Source organism: Stenella coeruleoalba (genome assembly GCF_951394435.1).
Source record: "Stenella coeruleoalba genome assembly, chromosome: 1".
Taxonomy (NCBI): Eukaryota; Metazoa; Chordata; class Mammalia; order Artiodactyla; family Delphinidae; genus Stenella; species Stenella coeruleoalba.
Genome location: NC_137169.1, coordinates 34,592,044 through 34,611,805, shown reverse-complemented (window position 1 = coordinate 34,611,805; position 19,762 = coordinate 34,592,044). Strand labels below are relative to the sequence as shown.

At 51.7% G+C, this 19,762-nt stretch overlaps 1 protein-coding gene across 2 annotated transcripts; it reads left to right on the top strand.

Annotated features, from left to right (window-relative positions):
- Positions 1-154: 154 nt before the first annotated feature.
- P3H1 (prolyl 3-hydroxylase 1) lies at positions 155-19,424 on the top strand. Of its 2 annotated transcripts, none has more exons than XM_079942175.1 (15): positions 155-661; positions 5,575-5,727; positions 7,067-7,256; positions 7,470-7,601; positions 8,447-8,586; positions 13,117-13,206; positions 13,512-13,564; positions 13,738-13,859; positions 15,477-15,604; positions 15,771-15,866; positions 16,296-16,446; positions 17,576-17,693; positions 18,075-18,150; positions 18,399-18,539; positions 18,954-19,424. In XM_079942175.1, the coding sequence occupies exons 1-15, from the start codon at positions 197-199 to the stop codon at positions 19,107-19,109; spliced, it is 2,211 nt and encodes a 736-aa protein (XP_079798301.1). In that variant the 5' UTR covers positions 155-196; the 3' UTR covers positions 19,110-19,424. The 2 variants fall into 2 exon arrangements, with proteins under 2 accessions (XP_079798301.1, XP_079798302.1); XM_079942176.1 differs by lacking the exon at positions 155-661 and adding an exon at positions 5,318-5,406.
- Positions 19,425-19,762: the final 338 nt, after the last annotated feature.

Below are 19,762 nucleotides of genomic sequence, written 5' to 3'. Positions count from 1 at the left end.
CGCTGGGGGGCGGGGTCCAGTCTGGGGGAAGGCCAAAGAGGCGGTGCAGCCTCGTGGGCGTGCGCTGCCGGGTTTGGGAGGCGGGGCTTCACTCGGGGCGGGGCTTCACTCTGGGGCGGGGATTCCCGGGGGTGGGACTCGGGCTTCCCTGGCCTCCCTGGCCGGTGACCAGCGGTTCCGTTAGGTCTGAGCGGCCATGGCGGCGCGCTCGTTGAGGCTGCTGACCACATTGCTGGCGGTCGCCACCTCTGCCTGCCGGGCCGAGGCGGAGTCCGAGGTGGAATGGGACATGACGGCGCCTGATCTGCTCTTCGCGGAGGGGACCGCGGCCTATGCTCGCGGTGACTGGGCCGGGGTGGTTCTGAGCATGGAGCGGGCGTTGCGTTCGCGGGCCGCCCTGCGCGCCCTTCGCCTGCGCTGCCGCACCCGGTGTGCCGCCGACCTCCCGTGGGAGCTGGACCCGGACTCGCCCCCCAGCCTGGCGCAGGCCTCGGGCGCCGCCGCCCTGCACGACCTACGCTTCTTCGGGGGCTTGCTGCGCCGCGCCGCTTGCCTGCGCCGCTGCCTCGGGCCGTCGGCCGCCCACTCGCTCAGCGAGGAGCTGGAATTGGAGTTCAGCAAGCGGAGCCCATACAACTACCTACAGGTCGCCTACTTCAAGGTGCAGATCTGCCTGGGCCCCGGGGCGGCCGGGGTCCTTCTGGGTGTGGTTGCCCCGGGGGAACTTGGGGGGCCAGGGAAGTGCTCGCGGAGAGGGAAAGTGGCGTCTTGGCCAGGGAGCTCTTCCCGGATCCAGGGAGAGCAGAGACCCTGCCGGGAGACCAGGCTCTCCGGTTCGCATAGGCAGATGGTGACCCCAAAGATCCAGCCGGGGTTAAGGCACAGACCAAGCAAAACTTGGTCTTGTGTTCCCCGAGAGGCCTCTTAGAGGGAACTACAGCGACAGCTTGGGTCTCTGATCCTAATTTTGTTGTAAGTTACCGAGTGAGAAGCTAAGACCTTTCTACAGTATCTTCCTTCCGGTTCGCTCTTCAGTGATGCTTTTCCTGCTGCCCGAGTGCAACAGCTTTCTTTCAGGACATGAGGTTGCCACGTCGCCAGTAGAGGCTGTCTGGCCCCTCCCTGTAAGGGACCCTCTGGCTGGTCGTCAGGTTTCCAAAGAAAATGAGTACTTTTAGGAATTCCAGAGTGCCTTAAGTCCAAGTGTATACATAGATTTGGAGTGCTTCTGATTTATGATGATAATGAGAGCCAACACATACTTTCAGGCACTATTAAGTACTTTACGTTTATTAATTCATTTGCCCAGATTCTGGCAATATCCTGTAAAGTAAGTGCTGTTATTAGCCCATTTTGTTGGGGAAAAAAGGAAGAAGGAGGGACTTCCCTGGTGGTGCAGTGGTTAAGAATCTGCCTGCCAATGCAGGGGACATGGGTTCGTTCCCTGGTCCGGGAAGATCCCACATGCCGCGGAGCAACTAAGCCCGTGCACCACAACTACTGAGCCTGCATGCCACAACTACTGAAGACCGCGTGCCTAGAGCCCGTGCTCCGCAACAAGAGAAGCCACCACAATGAGAAGCCTGCACACTGCAACGAACAGTAGCCCCCGCTAGCTGCAACTAGAGAAAGCCCGTGCGCAGCAATGAAGACCCAACGCAGCCAAAAATTAATTAGTTAATTAATTTAAAAAAAAAAGGAAGAAGGAGCTGTGCCGGGTATCTATTATATCTATAGTTTAACAGACCTTCAATTCAACCTAAAGAGAGACTTAGAAAATCTTGGGGACCTCAAATTTCCACCTTTCCACAAGCATTATGCTTACACAGTTCTGGTCCATTCCTCCTAGTTTCCCAGAAGAGTGCTGGACTTGAAACCAAAATAATTGGGCTATGTCTTTGGTCATGTCACTTAACAGCACTTTTTAAAATTCTTTGACATTTACTGAATACTTACTACATCCCAGTTCTTGTACAGGTAATTAAAATGCTTGACTTTATATTTTTTTGTGTTACCTTGCTTTGCTGTTAAGAGTCACTTTAGTAGTAAGGGCTACTGAAAGGGTATGTATATCCAACTGTGGGAACACAAAGGAGGAGGAATCTAGCTTTGTGTCAGAGAAGTTAGACTTGAAAGAAGAGGTGACATTTGAAGCTGATCTCAAATATTGTTAGAGGAGAGGAAGGATGGCCATTCACGATAGAGTGGGGCCAGACTGGGAAGAGAATTCTGCAGGCTTCAAGGAGCCATCGTCAGAACTGGGCTGTAGAATGCTAATTCTGGAAGCCATGTGACGTAGGCCTTGGGAGAAGGAGAAAGTGGTGGCAGGGTGAACCGTTAGGAGATGACTTCAGTTGTCCACATAAGAGAAAGAAATGAGGTGCTTCGTGCTTAGAGGGTAAAGAAGGGCTGGGGGTGGGGTGAGAGGTGTGGAGATGGAGAACAGAGAAAGGCAAGAGCAGTGCTGAAAGATATGGGAGAGAGAATCAATCCATAAAAGGGACAGACTTGAGAGAATTTCTAATTTTATAATTAAGGCAACTGAGGTACAGAGATGGCGACTGTTGACCGTGGGTCACCTAGCTATTTGGGGGTCACAGCCAGGGCTGACTTCTTGTTTAGTGTGCATTTACTAGTACTGATGATCAGAAAAGAAAAAATATTTTTCTTAGCATATTACTAATGTGCTAGGATTTACATTTATTGAGCTAACATTTATTTTATTTTATTTTTTTAAAGGGAATGCTATTTATTTATTTGGCTGTGTTGGGTCTTTGTTTCTGTGCGAGGGCTTTCTCTAGTTGCGGCGAGCGGGGGCCACTCTTCATCGCGGTGCGCGGGCCTCTCACTATCGCGGCCTCTCTTGTTGCAGAGCACAGGCTCCAGACGCACAGACTCAGTAGTTGTGGCTCAAGGGCCTAGTTGCTCCACAGCATGTGGGATCTTCCCAGACCAGGGCTCGAACCCGTGTCCCCTGCATTGGCAGGCAGATTCTCAACCACTGTGGCACCAGGGAAGCCCGAGCTAACATTTATTAAGCACTTAATATGTGTCCAGAACCATGTGTTAGAAGCTGGATATATATCCTCTCATTTAACTTTCCCAGCAATCCTGTGAGGTAGTGAGTACTATCTTCAGATAACCAATTAGAGAACTGAGTTTAGAGAGTAAACTTTAACTTGCCTAAAGCCCCAACAAGTGAATAATTAAACCTACCTTTGTCACCAGTCTGACACCACAACCCATGTAATTAATCATTAGATCATCAGTGATTTTTTTTTTTCAGGTAAGAATCATGTTTTCCTTTTAATTGATACCGTTTCCTCTCTCGGGTGCTACTTTGGTAATGATTAGGTCCCCACCTCTCAAGAACATTGCATCTGAACAGGCTGAGACAGAGCCAGTGTGAACACAGACCCCAAACCAGGGCTTTTGGAATAACAAGAACAGAAAAAAACAGCCTTTCTCTTCACTTACAAAGGGAGTCACTCAGAGGGTCCAAAGCTCTGTTTTCCAAACGTAGAAAACCTGGAGCTCAATGCAAACTGGAAACCAAAATATATCAGAAATGGAGCATAGCGCTTCGTCAGATACTCAAGGGCTGATCATCCTGCCTCTTCTACAAGGAATGGCCCTGCTCCAGCATTTTTTTTTTTTTTTTTTTTTTTTTTGCGGTACGCAGGCCTCTCACTGTTGTGGCCTCTCCTGTTGCAGAGCACAGGCTCCAGATGCGCAGGCTCAGCGGCCATGGCTCACGGGCCCAGCCGCTCCGCGGCATGTGGGATCTTCCCAGACCGGGGCACGAACCCGTGTCCCCTGCATCGGCAGGCAGGCTCTCAACCACTGCGCCACCAGGGAAGCCCCGCTCCAGCATTTTTAAAGGAAGATGTTTTGTTTCTATTTCATTTTCCAACTGGGTATAAAATCTACTAAAAGGGATACAATGAATCAGAATAAATCAGCTCGCTCACAAGAGACACTCTCAGATAATGATTTTTGGTTGCTGAGATTATTCAGTACGTTATTTCAAAGTGGCAACATTCAGGACAATCTGAGAAGAGAATTCAGAAGTGGCAGCTACATTCGCTGTTAGGTTCATGTGAGATACACATACACACAACCCATTTTTCAGTGTATATGTCAAGGGGCCAAGACCCCTGATCAGCACAATACGTTATTTTGTACATTACACGCACAGAACAACAGAGGGAGAGACACTTCCTTGGAGAGGTTCATACACTCTGAAGGAGGCTGGAGCCCAGCGCCCCAGGCCTTCATTAGCTGGACCCCTTCTGTTCTTTGGTCGCGGCGAGCTCAGAAGCAGCCGATTCCTCTAATGGATCTGCTGGCTTCTCCTCCTCGTCCTCCTCCTGGGGATAGAGGTCCGGGTACTTCTGCATGCACTCCTGCATGGCCTGGAACTGGTCTACACAGTCCGACCCCTTGACATCCTCTGTGCTGCAGTGGAAGCAGGAAAAGGCTGCCTTGAACTGTTGCCCACACGGGCCGCTGGCCATGCCCCCAAGGCACAGGCAGTTCCAGCTGAGGTCTCCATTGGGCAGGATCCGTCAGTGCTCCTCTTACAGATCATTGGGGTCGTCGGCCACCAGCCCCGCGTTGCTTGGAGTTTCATGGTCTTCTTTGGTCACAAATATGATTCGATCCTTCCCTTCCTGCCGGCAGTAGGCCACAGTGCAGCCCAGCACTCCGACCTCGCGGCGACTGTGGCGGCGGCCTCACGCCGTGACCTCTCCGCTGCCAGGCAGGCGGCTTGGAGACCCGCGCAGACCCACCTAGTGATTTATTTTGGATTCTACATATGAAGCTGTATAATTTTGATATGCTGGAGTCCATTGCTATGGGCATGATTGTGACCTGTAGCGCATTTTCCCCCCTCAGATTTCTGTATAGCCACTTATTTTAACCTCATGAGCCCTGGGCTTTGAAAAGTCAGAAGATGCCATGTCTGGATTTTGTATAGGATCTTAAGACTTTTCAGCCACCCACCTTTTCCCTGAATGTGTCAAAAACACGTACGCAGAGGAAAAAAAAATATATATATATACATTATATATACATTTTATATATATATATACATACATTATATATATTCCCCCCACCCCAGGCAGCTTCTTTGGCATGGTCTAATTGTTAACTGCTGTTTCTCCCCTACCCCTTAATCCTTGACTCCTTAGACTTTCTTCAGCTTAGTCGCCTCATCCAAGGCTCAAGAGTATATTATTTAGGCAGTCAGTCTTCCATAGCATTCCCCCTACAATACCACCTTTGTTTTAGAATAGAATGTTTACACTTCTGAAGCATTGCCTCCTGTAATTTGAGGAATCTCTAATGCTGATTTGGGAAATAGCTGAAAACCTGCCCAGGGCCCCGCGCTTCTAATCTCTGGTATGTAGTTCCTGCAATAGGTGTGTTTTCTGGGCTTGGCAGGGGCTGAGGCACACTGAGTGGAAGGCTCGGGGAGGCGGGGATTTCCTGTTTACTGTGAACTGCACATTTGGACGCAAACCATCAAGGTTTGGATGTGGCAACCATGTTCTTGTTCTTCACCCTTAGATAAACAAGTTGGAGAAAGCCGTAGCAGCAGCTCACACCTTCTTCGTGGGCAACCCTGAGCACATGGAGATGCGTCAGAACCTGGACTATTACCAAACCATGTCTGGGGTGAAGGAAGCCGACTTCAAGGATCTTGAGGCCAAACCCCACATGGTGAAAACAAAAAACAAACAAGACACGCTATCCCTTTCTCTCGCTCTTTCTGTTTATAGTGACATTCACTAGGGTTGCTTTCTGATTACAGAAGTAATGTATGTTCATTGTACAACATTAGAAAAATGCAAATACGCAAAAAACAGAAAGTAATCATCTATAATAGTGCCACCTTCAGAAAACCAGTAGTTGATATTTTGGCCTATTTTTTAAGTCTTCAGTATTTCTAATTTTTAAACCTAATTTGGCGTCATATTGTGTATGTATTTTTCATCATCCCTTTTGAACTGACATATGATGCTGATGCGTCTTTTCTCATGTCTTCAAATTTTCTTTGAAAACACAATTTTTAGTGGCTGCATGACAATCCTTCTTACGCACACATCGTATTCATTTACTTGTCAAATTTTTTTGGTCATGTAGGTTTTTTCTTTTCACTACAGTGAGTGGTACAGTATTCCTCAATGTTCTTATTCTATTTATTTAGCAGGAAAAGTCTGTGTCCCATAAGAGGTATTGTCTATGATGACATAGCATTTTTTAAAAATATTTATTTATTTGGCTGCGCCGGGTCTTAGTTGTGGCCTGCGGGGAATCTTCGTTGCAGCACACGCGATCTTTAGTTGCCACAGGTGGGATCTAGTTCCCTGACCAGGGATTGAACCTGGGCCCCCTGCATTGGGAGCACAGAGCCTTAGCCACTGGACCACCAGGGAAATCCCGATATAGCATTTTCATAAAGGGCATATGTTGTAGTTTAGAAATAGGCATATTAGAAACAACATCAAAATGACTTTTAAAAGTAAACTGTGTACATCTAGTACATTATACAACTCTACACAGTTTGGATTTTTTTTTCTTTTTTAGTGATTCTGTGACAAATGAAAATGGTTATTGTCCGCAAGAAGGGAGCCATGTCCCACAGAGAGCAGAAGCAAAGTCTGTAATCAGCTGCAGCAGCCCAAATCCGTCCTTACTGCTAGAAAGATTGCTTTCATCACCTCAAACCACATTCTGATAGCTCAGAGTTAAAATTTCTTTTATTAAATTTTTATTTTGAAACCTTGCAGCCCCACAAAAAAAAGTGCAAGAAAATGACAGTGAATTCCCATATATCTTTCAAGTAGATTGAGTTAAATGTTTTCAAATTTCAAAAGAAAGTCAGATGTAAAGACTGACTAAGTAAAGACCATTTCCAGCAGGCTTTCTTTGTGTAGCAGCCACCCTTTCCATCCGTAACCTGAGAGGGCTACGGGGATGCCCGTGGAGGTGGCCGTGGGCAAGGAGGGAGGGCTGTCTGCAGTCTGCCCTGCATCTGAGTACCCCTTCCTCCCAGTAGCATGAGTTTCGGCTGGGAGTGCGCCTCTACTCCGAGGAGCAGCTGCAGGAAGCCGTGCCCCACCTGGAGACGGCGCTGCGGGAGTACTTCGCGGCAGACGAGGAGTGCCGTGCCCTCTGTGAAGGGCCCTACGACTACGACGGATACAACTACCTGGAATACAACGCCGACCTCTTCCAGGCCATCACAGGTGCGGGCCCCAAACCCAGCCCTCGGCCAGGCCTCTGGGTTCTGAGGGCAGCAACGTGATTCTGCAGACACAGCATCTTCAGCCTCATTCCTGAATCTCTTAAATCCGGGAATCTGACTGAAAATTGCTTCCACTTGAATTTGTTCATCTTAAGCAGCATTTGAATCCTGGAAATTGACCTTATGTTTCTTCCCTCTCCTCGATTCCTTTCAGACCATTACATCCAGGTCCTCAGCTGTAAGCAGAACTGTGTCACCGAGCTTGCTTCCCACCCAAGTCGAGAGAAGCCCTTTGAAGACTTCCTCCCATCGCATTATAATTATCTGCAGTTTGCCTACTACAACAGTAAGGCCTCCCTTCTCTCTCTCAGCTGCTTTTCACTAAGCCAAAAGCAAGGAAGGCAGGGATTATGGCCACTGTGCTTCTTCAGGCTGTTTGGTTTCTCTCTTGGGCTCTGGCAGGCACCATGCCAGGCGATCCCTGAATACCTTGTTACAAGCCACCTTCCAAGAAGCAGTACCAGCAGCCTGAGAAGCTGGGGGAGGGAGACTCTAGGGCCTCACCCTCTGGTCCCCTCTATAACATTTATAATCTCATTTTGCACCTGAGTTAAGTTATAGTAAAGGCAAGGGTGTGCTTCCATTTAAACCAGCTCACAGGGCATTTCCCCGCCCTTCTCCCTCATGTAGCACTGATGCTCTGGGGTGGGGTGAGGGGGCTGTCAGTATCCAGAAAAGCAACAAGTCGGCAGGTCTTTACTGAGTCCCCACTGTGTGCTAAGCACCACAGCATATTCAAGAATATACACTTTTATGGTTGAGGAGACCAACACATATTAGCAAGAACTCTGCGAAAGAGACAATCTGCTATTGGAATCTTCCCTTCTCTTCTGAAAATCCATAGGGAAGAAAAGGTAGGAAGACAGGGGAATAGTCCTGAAATTGGTCTACTGATTGGGAATATTAGGGCCAATGTTTGAATTACTTGCAGGCACTGAGCACCTTAAAAATCAGTCGTATATTCTATCATTTATTCTGCAACTTCTCCCGCAAATCAGGCAGTCGTGTTATGTAGCTGGTGCCACCTTGCCGTGTCATCATTGCCTCGAGCTGTGCTGAGACTGAACACTGGGCGGTTCACGGTACCCAGGATTCGATGCTTTCTTCTCAGCCATTTTTTCCCCTTTGCAGTTGGGAATTACACACAGGCCATTGAATGCGCCAAGACCTATCTCCTCTTCTTCCCCAATGATGAGGTGATGAGCCAGAATCTGGCCTACTACACAGCCATGCTTGGAGAAGAGCAAGCCAGATCCATCGGCCCCCGTGAGGTGAGAGACTTGCATTACTTTGGGTGGCTGCCAGCTGAACCCAGACCAGAAAGCAGAGAGTGGGGTAGAGGAGGAGGAGCCGGGGCTGCTCGGGCAGTGAGGGGTGGGGGCAGGTTGCCTGGGTGGGTGTGAGTGCACAGAAAGCGGGGAATAAGCCAGTACCTTAATTAGCACAATCTGGGCCCCGAAGTCTGTGCTCCGAGTCGGCAGGGAAAAGCAGAACTGCAAAGCAGCCATGTTCTTTCCCTTTCTCAGCACCTCCACTTTGAGACTTGACTTGGCCAAGATATATCATTTTCTACTTCATGCTAAATTTTTTTTTCACTCACCTCTTTTCTGCCTCGGTTTTCTTCCCCGCCCCCGCTTCTTTCTGCCATTGTTCTGTCTCTCCCTGTTTCAGCATTATACCCATCTCACTCCCAAACAAGGAGAAAAATCTATGTAATAGAAAGACTAAAACGAAAGGCACTGAAGTGGAAGCAGACCCACGCCTGCACTGCCGGGGGGACTGCACTTTGTGCTGTTCACTTCACAATGGCTATTTCTGGAATTACGGGTGATTTTTGTGTTTTGCTCCTTTATATTTTCTAAATTCCCTGCAGTGAATGGGTATCATTTTTGTATTAAAAACAGGAAAAGTTCTCTGTTTTTAACTTAATGAAGTTCAATACTGCGAACCTCGATATTTGTACATATGCCTTGCACAGGCCCTAGATCCTCTCCTTCTTGAGCCCAGAACAATGAGGTGGATTTGAAGTCACTAATCTGGACTCAAGTCCTGGCTCCTCTACTTACTAGCCATGTGATTTTTGACACATCATGTGGGATCTTAGTCGTGCTGCACTGCCCTTCTGAGTCTCATTTTCTCCTTCTGTAAAATAGGATTATGGTTCTTCTCTGTCTTCAACACGGCAAGTGTGAGGGTCAAATGAGATAGTGAGCCGACAGGTGCTGTACAAAGTGTTGTGTGGACAGGTAGCATCACAGGGGTCTTGCTGATGGTACATAAGTAGCAGGTGGTGGGTTTTCTTACCTCTAACTTCAGCCACCTCCTGAGATGGGGTGGCTTGTCACTGTGGCCCTCAATCACTTGTGTCCTGCTGGCCTCTCCAAAACCCAATCTTACAGTCTGTAAAAATAGCTGTAACTTTGGATCAGTTTTTCCTTTTGTCAAAGAAAAAAAAAAGTTAGATAGCTACAGTTACTCTAGAGGCCCCTCAGTTGTGTATGCAACAAGTCTATTGGACACATGTAGGGGGTGAGAAAGCAGGCACACCCGTGGGCTGTTGGTAGGGCTGCAAACTGTACTGTTCATGTACCCAGAGATCTGGCTGCCGGGGATTCACCCTTGGCTGTACTACACAAGCGTGCAAAGGTAAACGTGCACAGATGTGCATCAGAAGTCCGCCGCTAAAAGCAAAAAACTGGAAACAAGCTCAATGCTATCAATTTGGGGAACTGGTTAAATAAAATTGGCACGTTCATTCAATGACGTACAAGATAAGCATTATGTTGCTTGAGTGGATTCCTACGTACCAATATGAAATTGTCTCCATGATGTAATTTTAGGTAAAGAAAAAGAAGACATAGAACTGTAGTGGTATCCTATTTACATTTTTTGGTAGTACATATATATTTTGAAGTTTTTTAACTTTCTGCACAGATTGGTAAGAAACTGTTCATCAGGATTAACCCCCCCACCCCCAGGCATGGGCCTGTGGGTCAGGGGCTAGGTGGGGGAGGACTGAACATTTCTATGTATGTCTATCGATACTCCGGGGGTTTCTTTTAGCTACATTTGTACTACTTTCATGTCTTTTTGAATGCCATCTAAAACCGCCCTGGAAAGGTGTACAATCCGAGATTTGTAAAATGCTGTGGTGAATATCATAGTAGAGGGGTCCGCGAGCTAGAGTGGGAGCACGGAGGAAAAGTAAGCAACTGGCGGGTCCGGGAAGGCTTCACCAGAGGCAGTGGTGTTGACAATTGGTTTTAAAAGCCTTCAGTAGGTGAATGAGTCAGAGAAGGGCCTTTTAGATGGAGAGCAGCATGTGCAAACCACCTGGACAACAGTCCCATGTGAACGGAAGATGGTGCTGGGGAGTTGCAGGCAATGAGGCCCGGGAGGGTCAGATTTTTGAGGAGTCTTGAGTGCCTCTCCAGGACCTTGGACCCTACTGTGTGAGGCAGGCAATGGTGAGCCGTCAGAGGGTTTTAAGCAGCCTGATGTGATGTGATGGGGCAGGGCTCAGAATAGGAGGTGCCGGAGGCCGTCACGGTCCAGAGAGAGCCACCGAGGCCTGAGTGAGGTGGGGGGCGGGAGGAGGGGAGAGGTGGGACTGGCGGTGGGCCAGGGGGTTCGTGCCTCCCTCCTCTCAGTGTCTAATTAGGCACCACATTCCCAGCCTGGGAGACACGTGCAGGGCGCTGGCCGCGGGGCACGCAGGTGGCAGGATTCCGCCCTCACAGCCTCCTGCCCTGCCCGCACTCCAGCCCAGGGTGGCTCATTTTTCCTCTGTTCACTGGGAAAAGCAGGTGGATGATGCGGCAGTAACAGACCTCCCCTTCTGGTTGTGTGGCGCTTACTGTGGAAAATAAGCACCCTTCAAATGTGCGTGGCATTTTATAGTTTACAAAAATTTTTCATAGCTTTTCTTTCGTTTGATTCTCATAACAACCCAGTGAGGTGGGGTCATCAACCTACCCTGAAGTTAAAAACCAAGGCTCGGGCTTCCCTGGTGGCACCGTGGTTGAGAGTCCGCCTGCCAATGCAGGGGACATGGGTTTGTGCCCCGGTCCGGGAAGATCCCACATGCCGCGGAGCGGCTGGGCCCGTGAGCCGTGGCCGCTGAGCCTGCGCGTCCGGAGCCTGTGCTCCGCAACGGGAGAGGCCACAACAGTGAGAGGCCCGCATACGGCAAAAAAAAAACAAAAACAAAACCAAGGCTCTTCCTTCTTGGATCCGCAATCCTGAGAGTCTCTAATAACCCTCCTCTTGCCACCCCCTCCCATATGGAGACTGGTTACCTTGTCGTTGTCCTCTTGGGCCGCTAGATGGTGACCGTCTGGATTTGAGATGGCACGTCTCCTAGTCTCTGCTTGGTTAAGATCCCTCCCCCTGACCCTTTATAGTCATATTAGTGAGTCTGGGGCAGAAAGGGAAAATAAGTGGTCAGTCTACCATTTCTAACTAGAACTGCCCTTCTGGAAAGAAGGTAACTAACATCTGTTGAGCGCTGTCCCAGGCCAAGCACTGAGCTAGGTGGTTTATACCCATCATCGCGTTTAATCATCACAGGCACCCCGTGAGGTGGGCGCTATTCTTGCCATTTTCGAGATGAGGACATTTAGGCTCCAGGAAATGAGTTAACTTGCGTAGCAGCCTGTGGCTGCCCATGGTGACCGGAATCTCTGTTTCCCTGATTTATTCCAGTGCCGGCACAGTTCTGACACATAGCTGATACTCAGCACATCAGTGTTGAATGAGTAGATGGTAGAAGTGGGACTTGCTCCCTGGCAGGTTCATAGAGCAGCTGGAGAGGGTTAAAGGAGATGACACATGCCTAGCTTGGTGTCCAGTACTAGGTGAGGGAGGCCAGTTGTTTAAACTCCTTAGGAGAAAATTTCCATCTTCCTCTTGGGTAAATACAAGAGGTGATATAGGCCTCATTGACGCCTTCAAAGTTTTCCTTATTGCCCTCATCTTTTATTTCAACTGATGATGTCTTCTTTTTCTTTTCCTTCCTTCTTCTGCTGCTGGGAGACTAGCAGGGCACCTAGGGAAAGATGTGACCCCGGAAGGTACTTAGTTTCCCTGCCCTGGGTAAGCCCTACCACTGAGCACGTGTGGGAATGGCCGGATGCTGGACCCAGCTGCTCCTGCACTGGCCCAACTCCCGGGAGGGATACCGTCCACTCCAAGTCTGAGGGGAGGCAGATGGCATAGGAAAAAGCACGTGGGCTTTAGGATTGGAGAGACCCAGGCTTGGATGTAGGTCCCTGCTCTATCATCTCCTATAGTGTCACCTCAAACAAGTCGCATATCCCCTCTGTACCTCAGTGTCTTTGTCTGTAAAATGAGGATAATCTCATCAACCTCCAAGGTGGCTGTAAAGATTAAATGAATAACGCAGGAGTCACCTAACACCTAGGTTTTTCTTCCCCTGTGTGTTGAACTCCTGCGGAAGTCAAGAAGGAGTAATTTTCCTTCCTTAAAGAGTATTTCCTGAGAATCCTCAGGTTTTCTGCCTCAGAGATTAACGGCAGGGGAAGGAAAGGGGGCTGTTTCCCTATAAGGGAAGCCTGGCTATGCCACCCTCAGAGGGGCTGCTTGTGTCAGGCAAGAGGAACCCTTGAGCACAGACGTGAGAGTTTTGTCCCAAACGGGGGGACGGACACACTAGTGATAGTGGGAGAGGAAGCCTTGGGTCGCACGGGGGGCAACAGTGTGGCACGTAGGGGTGGGGAGTGCGGACTAGAGTCAGCGGCAGGGCTACGTACCAGGGCGTCCCTCCCACTGCGTTTCCTCAGAGTGCCCAGGAGTACCACCAGCGAAGCCTGCTGGAGAAAGAACTGCTCTTCTTCGCTTATGACGTTTTTGGAATTCCCTTTGTTGACCCGGTGAGCCAGGGTGCAGGGAGCCGGAGTGGGGCGGGGATGCAAGGGATAGGCTGAGCTGTACACCGTGTGCCTCTGGGGAGAGGGCCGTTGCGGGGTTGAGCCAAAGAGGAGATCTGCGTGGACGAGAGACGGGGAATTCTGGGCAGCCAGGTACAGGTGACTCAGTTCCAGAGACCTCTCACTTTATCTCCTGAAAGGAGGCCGGTGAGAAGGTGGATTCCCTGTAGGCCCTAGTATGTGCATCAAGACCTGGAAGATTCAGCAGGTCACCCGACACTGTTCATTTTTTCCTACTCTGCTTTTAGGATTCATGGACTCCAGAAGAGGTGATTCCCAAGAGACTGCAAGAGAAACAGAAGTGAGGGCCTTGAAGAAACTGCATGATTGGATCAGTGTGATGAAGCACTTGAGGCTTCCTGAGCCCAGGCAGAGGCAGATGTGAACTCCTGGCAAGGGGTGGGCAGGTCCAGTATGGGAAGCTGGGGTGGGAGCCTGGCTGGAATACAGCCCTCAGACTGGCTGTGCTCACAGGTCAGAACGGGAAACAGCGGCCCGCATCTCCCAGGAGATCGGAAACCTTATGAAGGAGATTGAGACCCTCGTGGAAGAGAAGACCAAGGAGTCGCTGGACGTGAACAGGCTGACCCAGGAAGGTGAGAGGACGAGCGTGGGGCCACCTCGGCTGTCGTGGAGGCAGCAAGGCTGGGGGTCCCCATGTTAGCTGGGCAGCTCCCCTTAGAGAGCAGCCTCAGGATGCGAGCTGGCACGGGTCAGGGCTCACCCCCGCCGTGGCCCTTCTTCCCTCACCCACGGGACTTCCACCTGCAAAGAGCACTGAGAATTGGCCTTTGGTTAAGAAGTAAGACTCCTGAGTCACAGTGACACTAGTTTAGTTTGCTTCAGTAAGTATTTATAGGAGACAACTTGTCCTCTCTCCTTACCCCCAAACTGTTTTCTCCCAGCTGCCATCATTTGTCCTGTTACCAAGCCTCAAAATCTTCAGGTCTCCTCTGGTGCCCCCTTGCCCATCCCCTCCAATCCTCTGCCAGTTAGGACTCTGCTCTCTTTCTCTCTCCCCAACCCTTTTCTTGTCCCATGGCCTCAGGCGTGCATCAGGCCCCCAGCCCCTCCTCTCTGCACTCATCTTTCCTCCTCCAATCTGTCCTTGCCCCTTCCCACCTGGGGGCTAGACCAGTCTTCCAAACACAGGGACTCTGATGCCGTCCTCCCTGCCTGCCCCTGTAACCGTATGTTCTACCATTCCCCATTTATACCTTCTCTTTGTCCTTGGGCCGCTCTCTGCTCACAAGTCTTTGTTCAGGCCTATGCCTCCTCCTAGACACTTCCCATCATCTCTCCCCGTGAGGCGTCTCGGATCCACCCTACAGAGCCTTTCTTAAACTCCAGGCCAGTTGGGATCCCCATCCCCGTTTCTGTTGAACTTCCAAGGCACTTTGTACTTTCACAAGGTCTGCCTTGTGTTGGTCGTTTGTGTAACTGTTGGAACAGGTGCTGTCTTCAGGTGTTAATCCCTTGCCTTTTCTAGCACAGTGCTTGGCACACGCTGAGGCCTCAGTAAATAACAGATGGAGTGGAATTGGGTCTGTGGTATGTCCCCAGCACAGGGAGACACCAGGAGAAATAGAAGAGAGAAAGGCTGGCCTGTACTCTACAGTTGCTTCAATTAACAAGTGCTTAATTTAATGAGATTAGCATGTTAAAGAATTTGTCCAGCATTCCTTTGTTTTCAGAGAGCTTTCACCCTGTTATTTCTCTTGGTTCTCATAATCGCCTGGGAAGTGGGTTGGGCAGATTGTAAGATCCTCATTTTAAATAGATGATGATATGATGGTAGCTAAACTTTTAAGTTACATCAAACTTACGAGGCAGATGCTGTTTTACAGATGAGACAAGGCTCAGGGAAGTTAAGTAACTTGCCAAGGTCACACAGCTAGTAAGTGGAGGATCCAGGAGTCAAACCCAGTTCTTTCTGGTTCTGAACTCATGTTTTAGGAATGTCTTTATGATGTTTCCTCAACAATGCGTGAAAGCCCAGGAGTCAACAGCTGTGGACCAGGACTTGGATCTCCTGCCCGTCAGCTCTAAGTTCCATCCTCTGGACCACCCTACCTTTGGAAGCGACCCAACGGGAGGTTTCTCTGGTGAACGGGAAACAACTGGAATTTCTCTTCCTTACAGCAAGGCAATATCTGATGGAGAGTGTCTGGACAGAGCTGCTGCTGGATTTAGCCGGTGTTATTGCTTTGCAGGTGGCCCCCTGCTTTATGACGGTATCAGACTCACCATGACCTCCAAAGTCTTGAACGGTTCCCAGCGGGTGGTGATGGATGGTGTAATCTCTGAGGATGAGTGCCGGGAGCTGCAGAGACTGACCAATGTGAGGGAACCCGGTGACCATGCCATCTCCCTAAGGGCCCAGCCTCCCCCGACTAGGTGCCTCTTAGGTGCTGAACGATTGCCTGCCCCTTGCTGCGGGCAGTCGACCACCTCTTCTTGAGCCCTCAGCTGCCTGGCTAACTCCACCTGTTTTTGGGGCCTCGTAGGCAGCAGCAACTTTAGGAGATGGCTACCGGGGTCAGACGTCCCCGCACACTCCCAGCGAAAAGTTCTATGGCGTCACTGTCTTCAAGGCCCTCAAGGTAGGGTCAGTACTCTGTTCTAGAGTGTGGAGAAGGGGGAGGGGGAGCGCAGGCTCTGGGGAGGAGTTGGAGATGGTGGTAGGAAAGGTAAAGTGTCCGCCTGTCAGCGTTCCAGCTGCCACGGAGGCAGGATGAACCATGCTGGGTGAGCTTGACTTCTGAACCGTGGCTGTTAGTGTAATAATGAGGCAAGCAAGCAAGACTGATACCCAAGCTTGAGAGCGCTTTCTGAAGAACCGCTCTACTTCTGAGCAGGTTACTCAAAGAGAAATGTGAAGGCGAGGGGAGGGGGCGGTGGCAGAGAGTCGTGGATGGGAAGCAGAGGGACTGGTCCTTGGTGGGCACGAGGAGCGGGGCCTGGCGCCCCTATGGTCTCTGTTGGCCCGCAGAGGAGCGTGCAGCGTAGCTGACCACTGGTCTCCTCGGCAGCTGGGACAGGAAGGGAAGGTTCCTCTGCAGAGCGCTCACCTGTACTACAACGTGACGGAGAAGGTGCGGCGTGTCATGGCGTCCTACTTCCACCTGGACAGCCCCCTCTACTTCTCCTACTCCCACCTGGTGTGCCGCACCGCGATCGAAGGTGGGCCTCCCTCAACCCGCAGCCCCCGTGCAGCACACACTGCCCACCCCGGCACCAGCTGGATGCGGAGGACGCGGAGAAGAGCAGGATATGGTCCCTTTCATCCTGCTGGGGAACCAACGTAAACCACTGCGATGAGTGCAGCAGAGGAAGTTCGAGTCAGTCTCCCCGGGGAGTCGGGAGGGCTTCCCAGAGGAGGTGATGAGAGCTGCGCAGGATGAATAGGAGTTGTGGAGTAGACGGGGCAGGGGGAGGACGTTGGAGCCGGAGGCAGCAGCATGAGCAGAGGAGTGGAGGCATCGAGCAGCCGGCAGCTGGGGGACTAAGAAAGTGGCCACTTCTGGAGCGTAAGGTCAAGGGGGGACGGGGGGCAGCCACGTAAGACTGGTGAGGCCCTCAGAAGCCAAATTACGGAGTGCTGCATTCAAGAGTATTTTGCATCCTGTAAGTCAGTGGTTCTCAACGCTGTTACTGGGCATACGGGTGTCCTTAGGTGAATCATGATCTGCGTTGCAAGTTCTCTGTCACTAATTGTTAAATACCAAATTTCTGAGAGAACTACTTATTTTACAAGTTAGGGCAGGCTGGAGGTTGTTCATCGTTCACTCTCCCTCTGTCACGTTCCCTTTTGCATTCCCTAGGAGGGGTGAGGCACGGCCAGTGTCCAGGAACCACACGTGACCCACAGCCGGGTCTGTCATGCCAGAGCCTTCAGCGGCCCCTGGTGCCGATATGACCCTGATGGGCAGCAGAGATTAGAGGGCTTTACTCTCCCTCAGAAAGTTTGGAATTCTATCAAAATCTGGGCACACCCAAGGAATGTGCCAGACTCGCAACTGTGTGTGTCCCGTCCTCCAGGTGGGGGCCCAGGGGCCTGGGCAGCGGGAAGCCAGGAAGCCAGGAAGAGTCGGCAGGCAGTGAAGGGCTGGGTGAGGCCTTGTTTTTAGTCACCGAGGTTAAGGGTTTAAGGTTAGGCCTGCTGCTCTGTGTCTAAAGACTTGGAGAGCGTGGATCCAACCAGAGGAAGGGAAGCTGGTCAGCAGTGACCCCCCTGCCCTCGCATGCCAGCAGGAGAGCTGCAGTGTCCCCTGAGGTGCCCCAGTACTAACGTGTGTCTCCGTGGCCGCAGAGGCACAGGCCGAGAGGAAGGACGGTAGCCACCCCGTCCACGTGGACAACTGCATCCTGAACGCAGAGGCCCTCGTGTGCATCAAGGAGCCCCCCGCCTACACCTTCCGGGACTACAGGTGCCAGCTCTGCTCTGAGGCCCCCAGGGCCCTGTGCCCTGCCCCCTCCCGCAGCACATGCGTGTTTGGGACCAGCTCCTCCCAGCGTCCAGGATCCTCTGGATTGGGAGTCAGATAACACGGGAATCATTACAGAGCAGTGTGAGAGTAGGACAGGGAAAGGTAGACTTGGTACAGAAGCACCCCAGAGAAGGGCATGGTGGATTCTCAGGGGCGAGGGTAGGGAGGCGGGAAGGTCAGGAGTCGTGTCCGTGAGGCTTCAGAGAAGGCCCCCCCTCCTGCTGCTGGTTGGGAGCACTTGGAGATAAAGGCACTGGAGCCGTGGGTGTCTGAGGGGCGGGAAGAGGAAGTCGGTGTCGAGGTGCTCTCTGCCTTTCCCAGTGCCATTCTTTACCTGAACGCAGACTTCGACGGAGGAAACTTTTTTTTCACTGAACTAGACGCCAAGACCGTGACGGTGAGTGCGCCCTCGTCCGCATCCCTGGGAGGGGAGACACAACCTCAAGGTGCAGGGGGCCCTCCTGGTGGCCAGCACTCCCCTCCCCAAACCAGGGGGCCTCTGCCTAGTCGCCTGTTCTCTTTAGCCCTGGTCTTTGGGAAGCCAGGCAGAGGAGCCATCCCCTCCTGGACCTGAATGACCCCATGTCCCTTCTGAAGGCAGGTTATGGTCTCTGTCCTGTGTACCCCCCTCTTCGTCCCCTTTAGGCAGAGGTGCAGCCCCAGTGCGGAAGGGCCGTGGGATTCTCTTCGGGCACAGAAAACCCACATGGAGTGAAGGCTGTCACCAGAGGGCAGCGCTGTGCCATCGCCCTGTGGTTCACTTTGGACGCTCGACACAGCGAGCGGGTGAGAGCAGTTGGCGCTGCTGTGACCTGTTCCTGGCAGGGCCCTTGTTCTGCTTCCACCTTCCCCAGTCCCATTGCCGATGCTTAGACGTGAGAGAAGCACTGGGCTTGGGAGTCCAGAGAGACTCCTCGCTTCGGCACTGTGTCACCGTGGTCCCCGGCCCTTCTTCCTGCCTTGGGAATGGGGCTCCAGGTGGGGGGCAGTGGGGACAATATGGGGAGTGATCCTGGTTCTTGGTCCCTCGCTGGGTACCACCTCTGCTGCCTCTGCCCAAGGAGTAGGACCTGCTGGGATTAGGATGAGCTCGGAGGCCACTGGAGAAGAGCCTTCTTGTTCTCCAGGAAGTAGCACCTGAGAGATGGTGAGTGCCTGGTCCAGAGGCCTCTCTGAACAGCCAGGGGTTTGTCCTTGCAGGACAGGGTGCAGGCGGATGACCTGGTGAAGATGCTCTTTAGCCCAGAAGAGACGGACCTCCCCCATGAACAGCCCCAAGAAGCCCAGGAGGGGCCCCCCAAGCCCGTACAGGGGTCTGTCTCCAGCAGTGAGTCAGGGCACAAGGATGAGCTCTGACAGCTCACATGTGGACGGTGATCAGACCCACGTGAGGAACTCTGTCCTGCACCCTGGACTGGCCAGCCTCGGGTGAGGAGCGGTGGGGAACTTAGGTCTGCCCCCCAGTTGAGGGGACTCTGCTCATAGCCGTCCACATGGTGCTACCGCTTTTGGAGTGGACATAGCAGGACGGCCCTCTCCCCCTGGGCCTGACCAAGGGCTCAGGACGCAGGCCCAGAGCCACTCCGGGGGCCTGCACAGGCAGCCACGTGACAGCAATACAGTATTTAAGTGCCTGTGTAGACCACCAAAGAATAAATGATTCGTGGTTTTTTACTCGGTGGTTTGTTCAGAGTGGAAATATGCCCGTTGGCCCTAGAGGCCTCACTTGATAAACATTGCTCTGGAGGGGCTTCCCTGGTGGCGCAGTGGTTGAGAGTCCGCCTGCCGATGCAGGGGACGCGGGTTCATGCCCCGGTCCGGGAAGATCCCACATGCCGTGGAGCGGCTGGGCCAGTGAGCCATGGCTGCTGAGCCTGCGCGTCCGGAGCCTGTGCTCCGCAACGGGAGAGGCCACAACAGTGAGAGGCCCCGCGGACCGCAAAAAAAAAAAAAAAAAAAAAATTGCTCTGGGCAGGATGCAGCGGCAGGCATGGTGTGAAGAGGCTTAG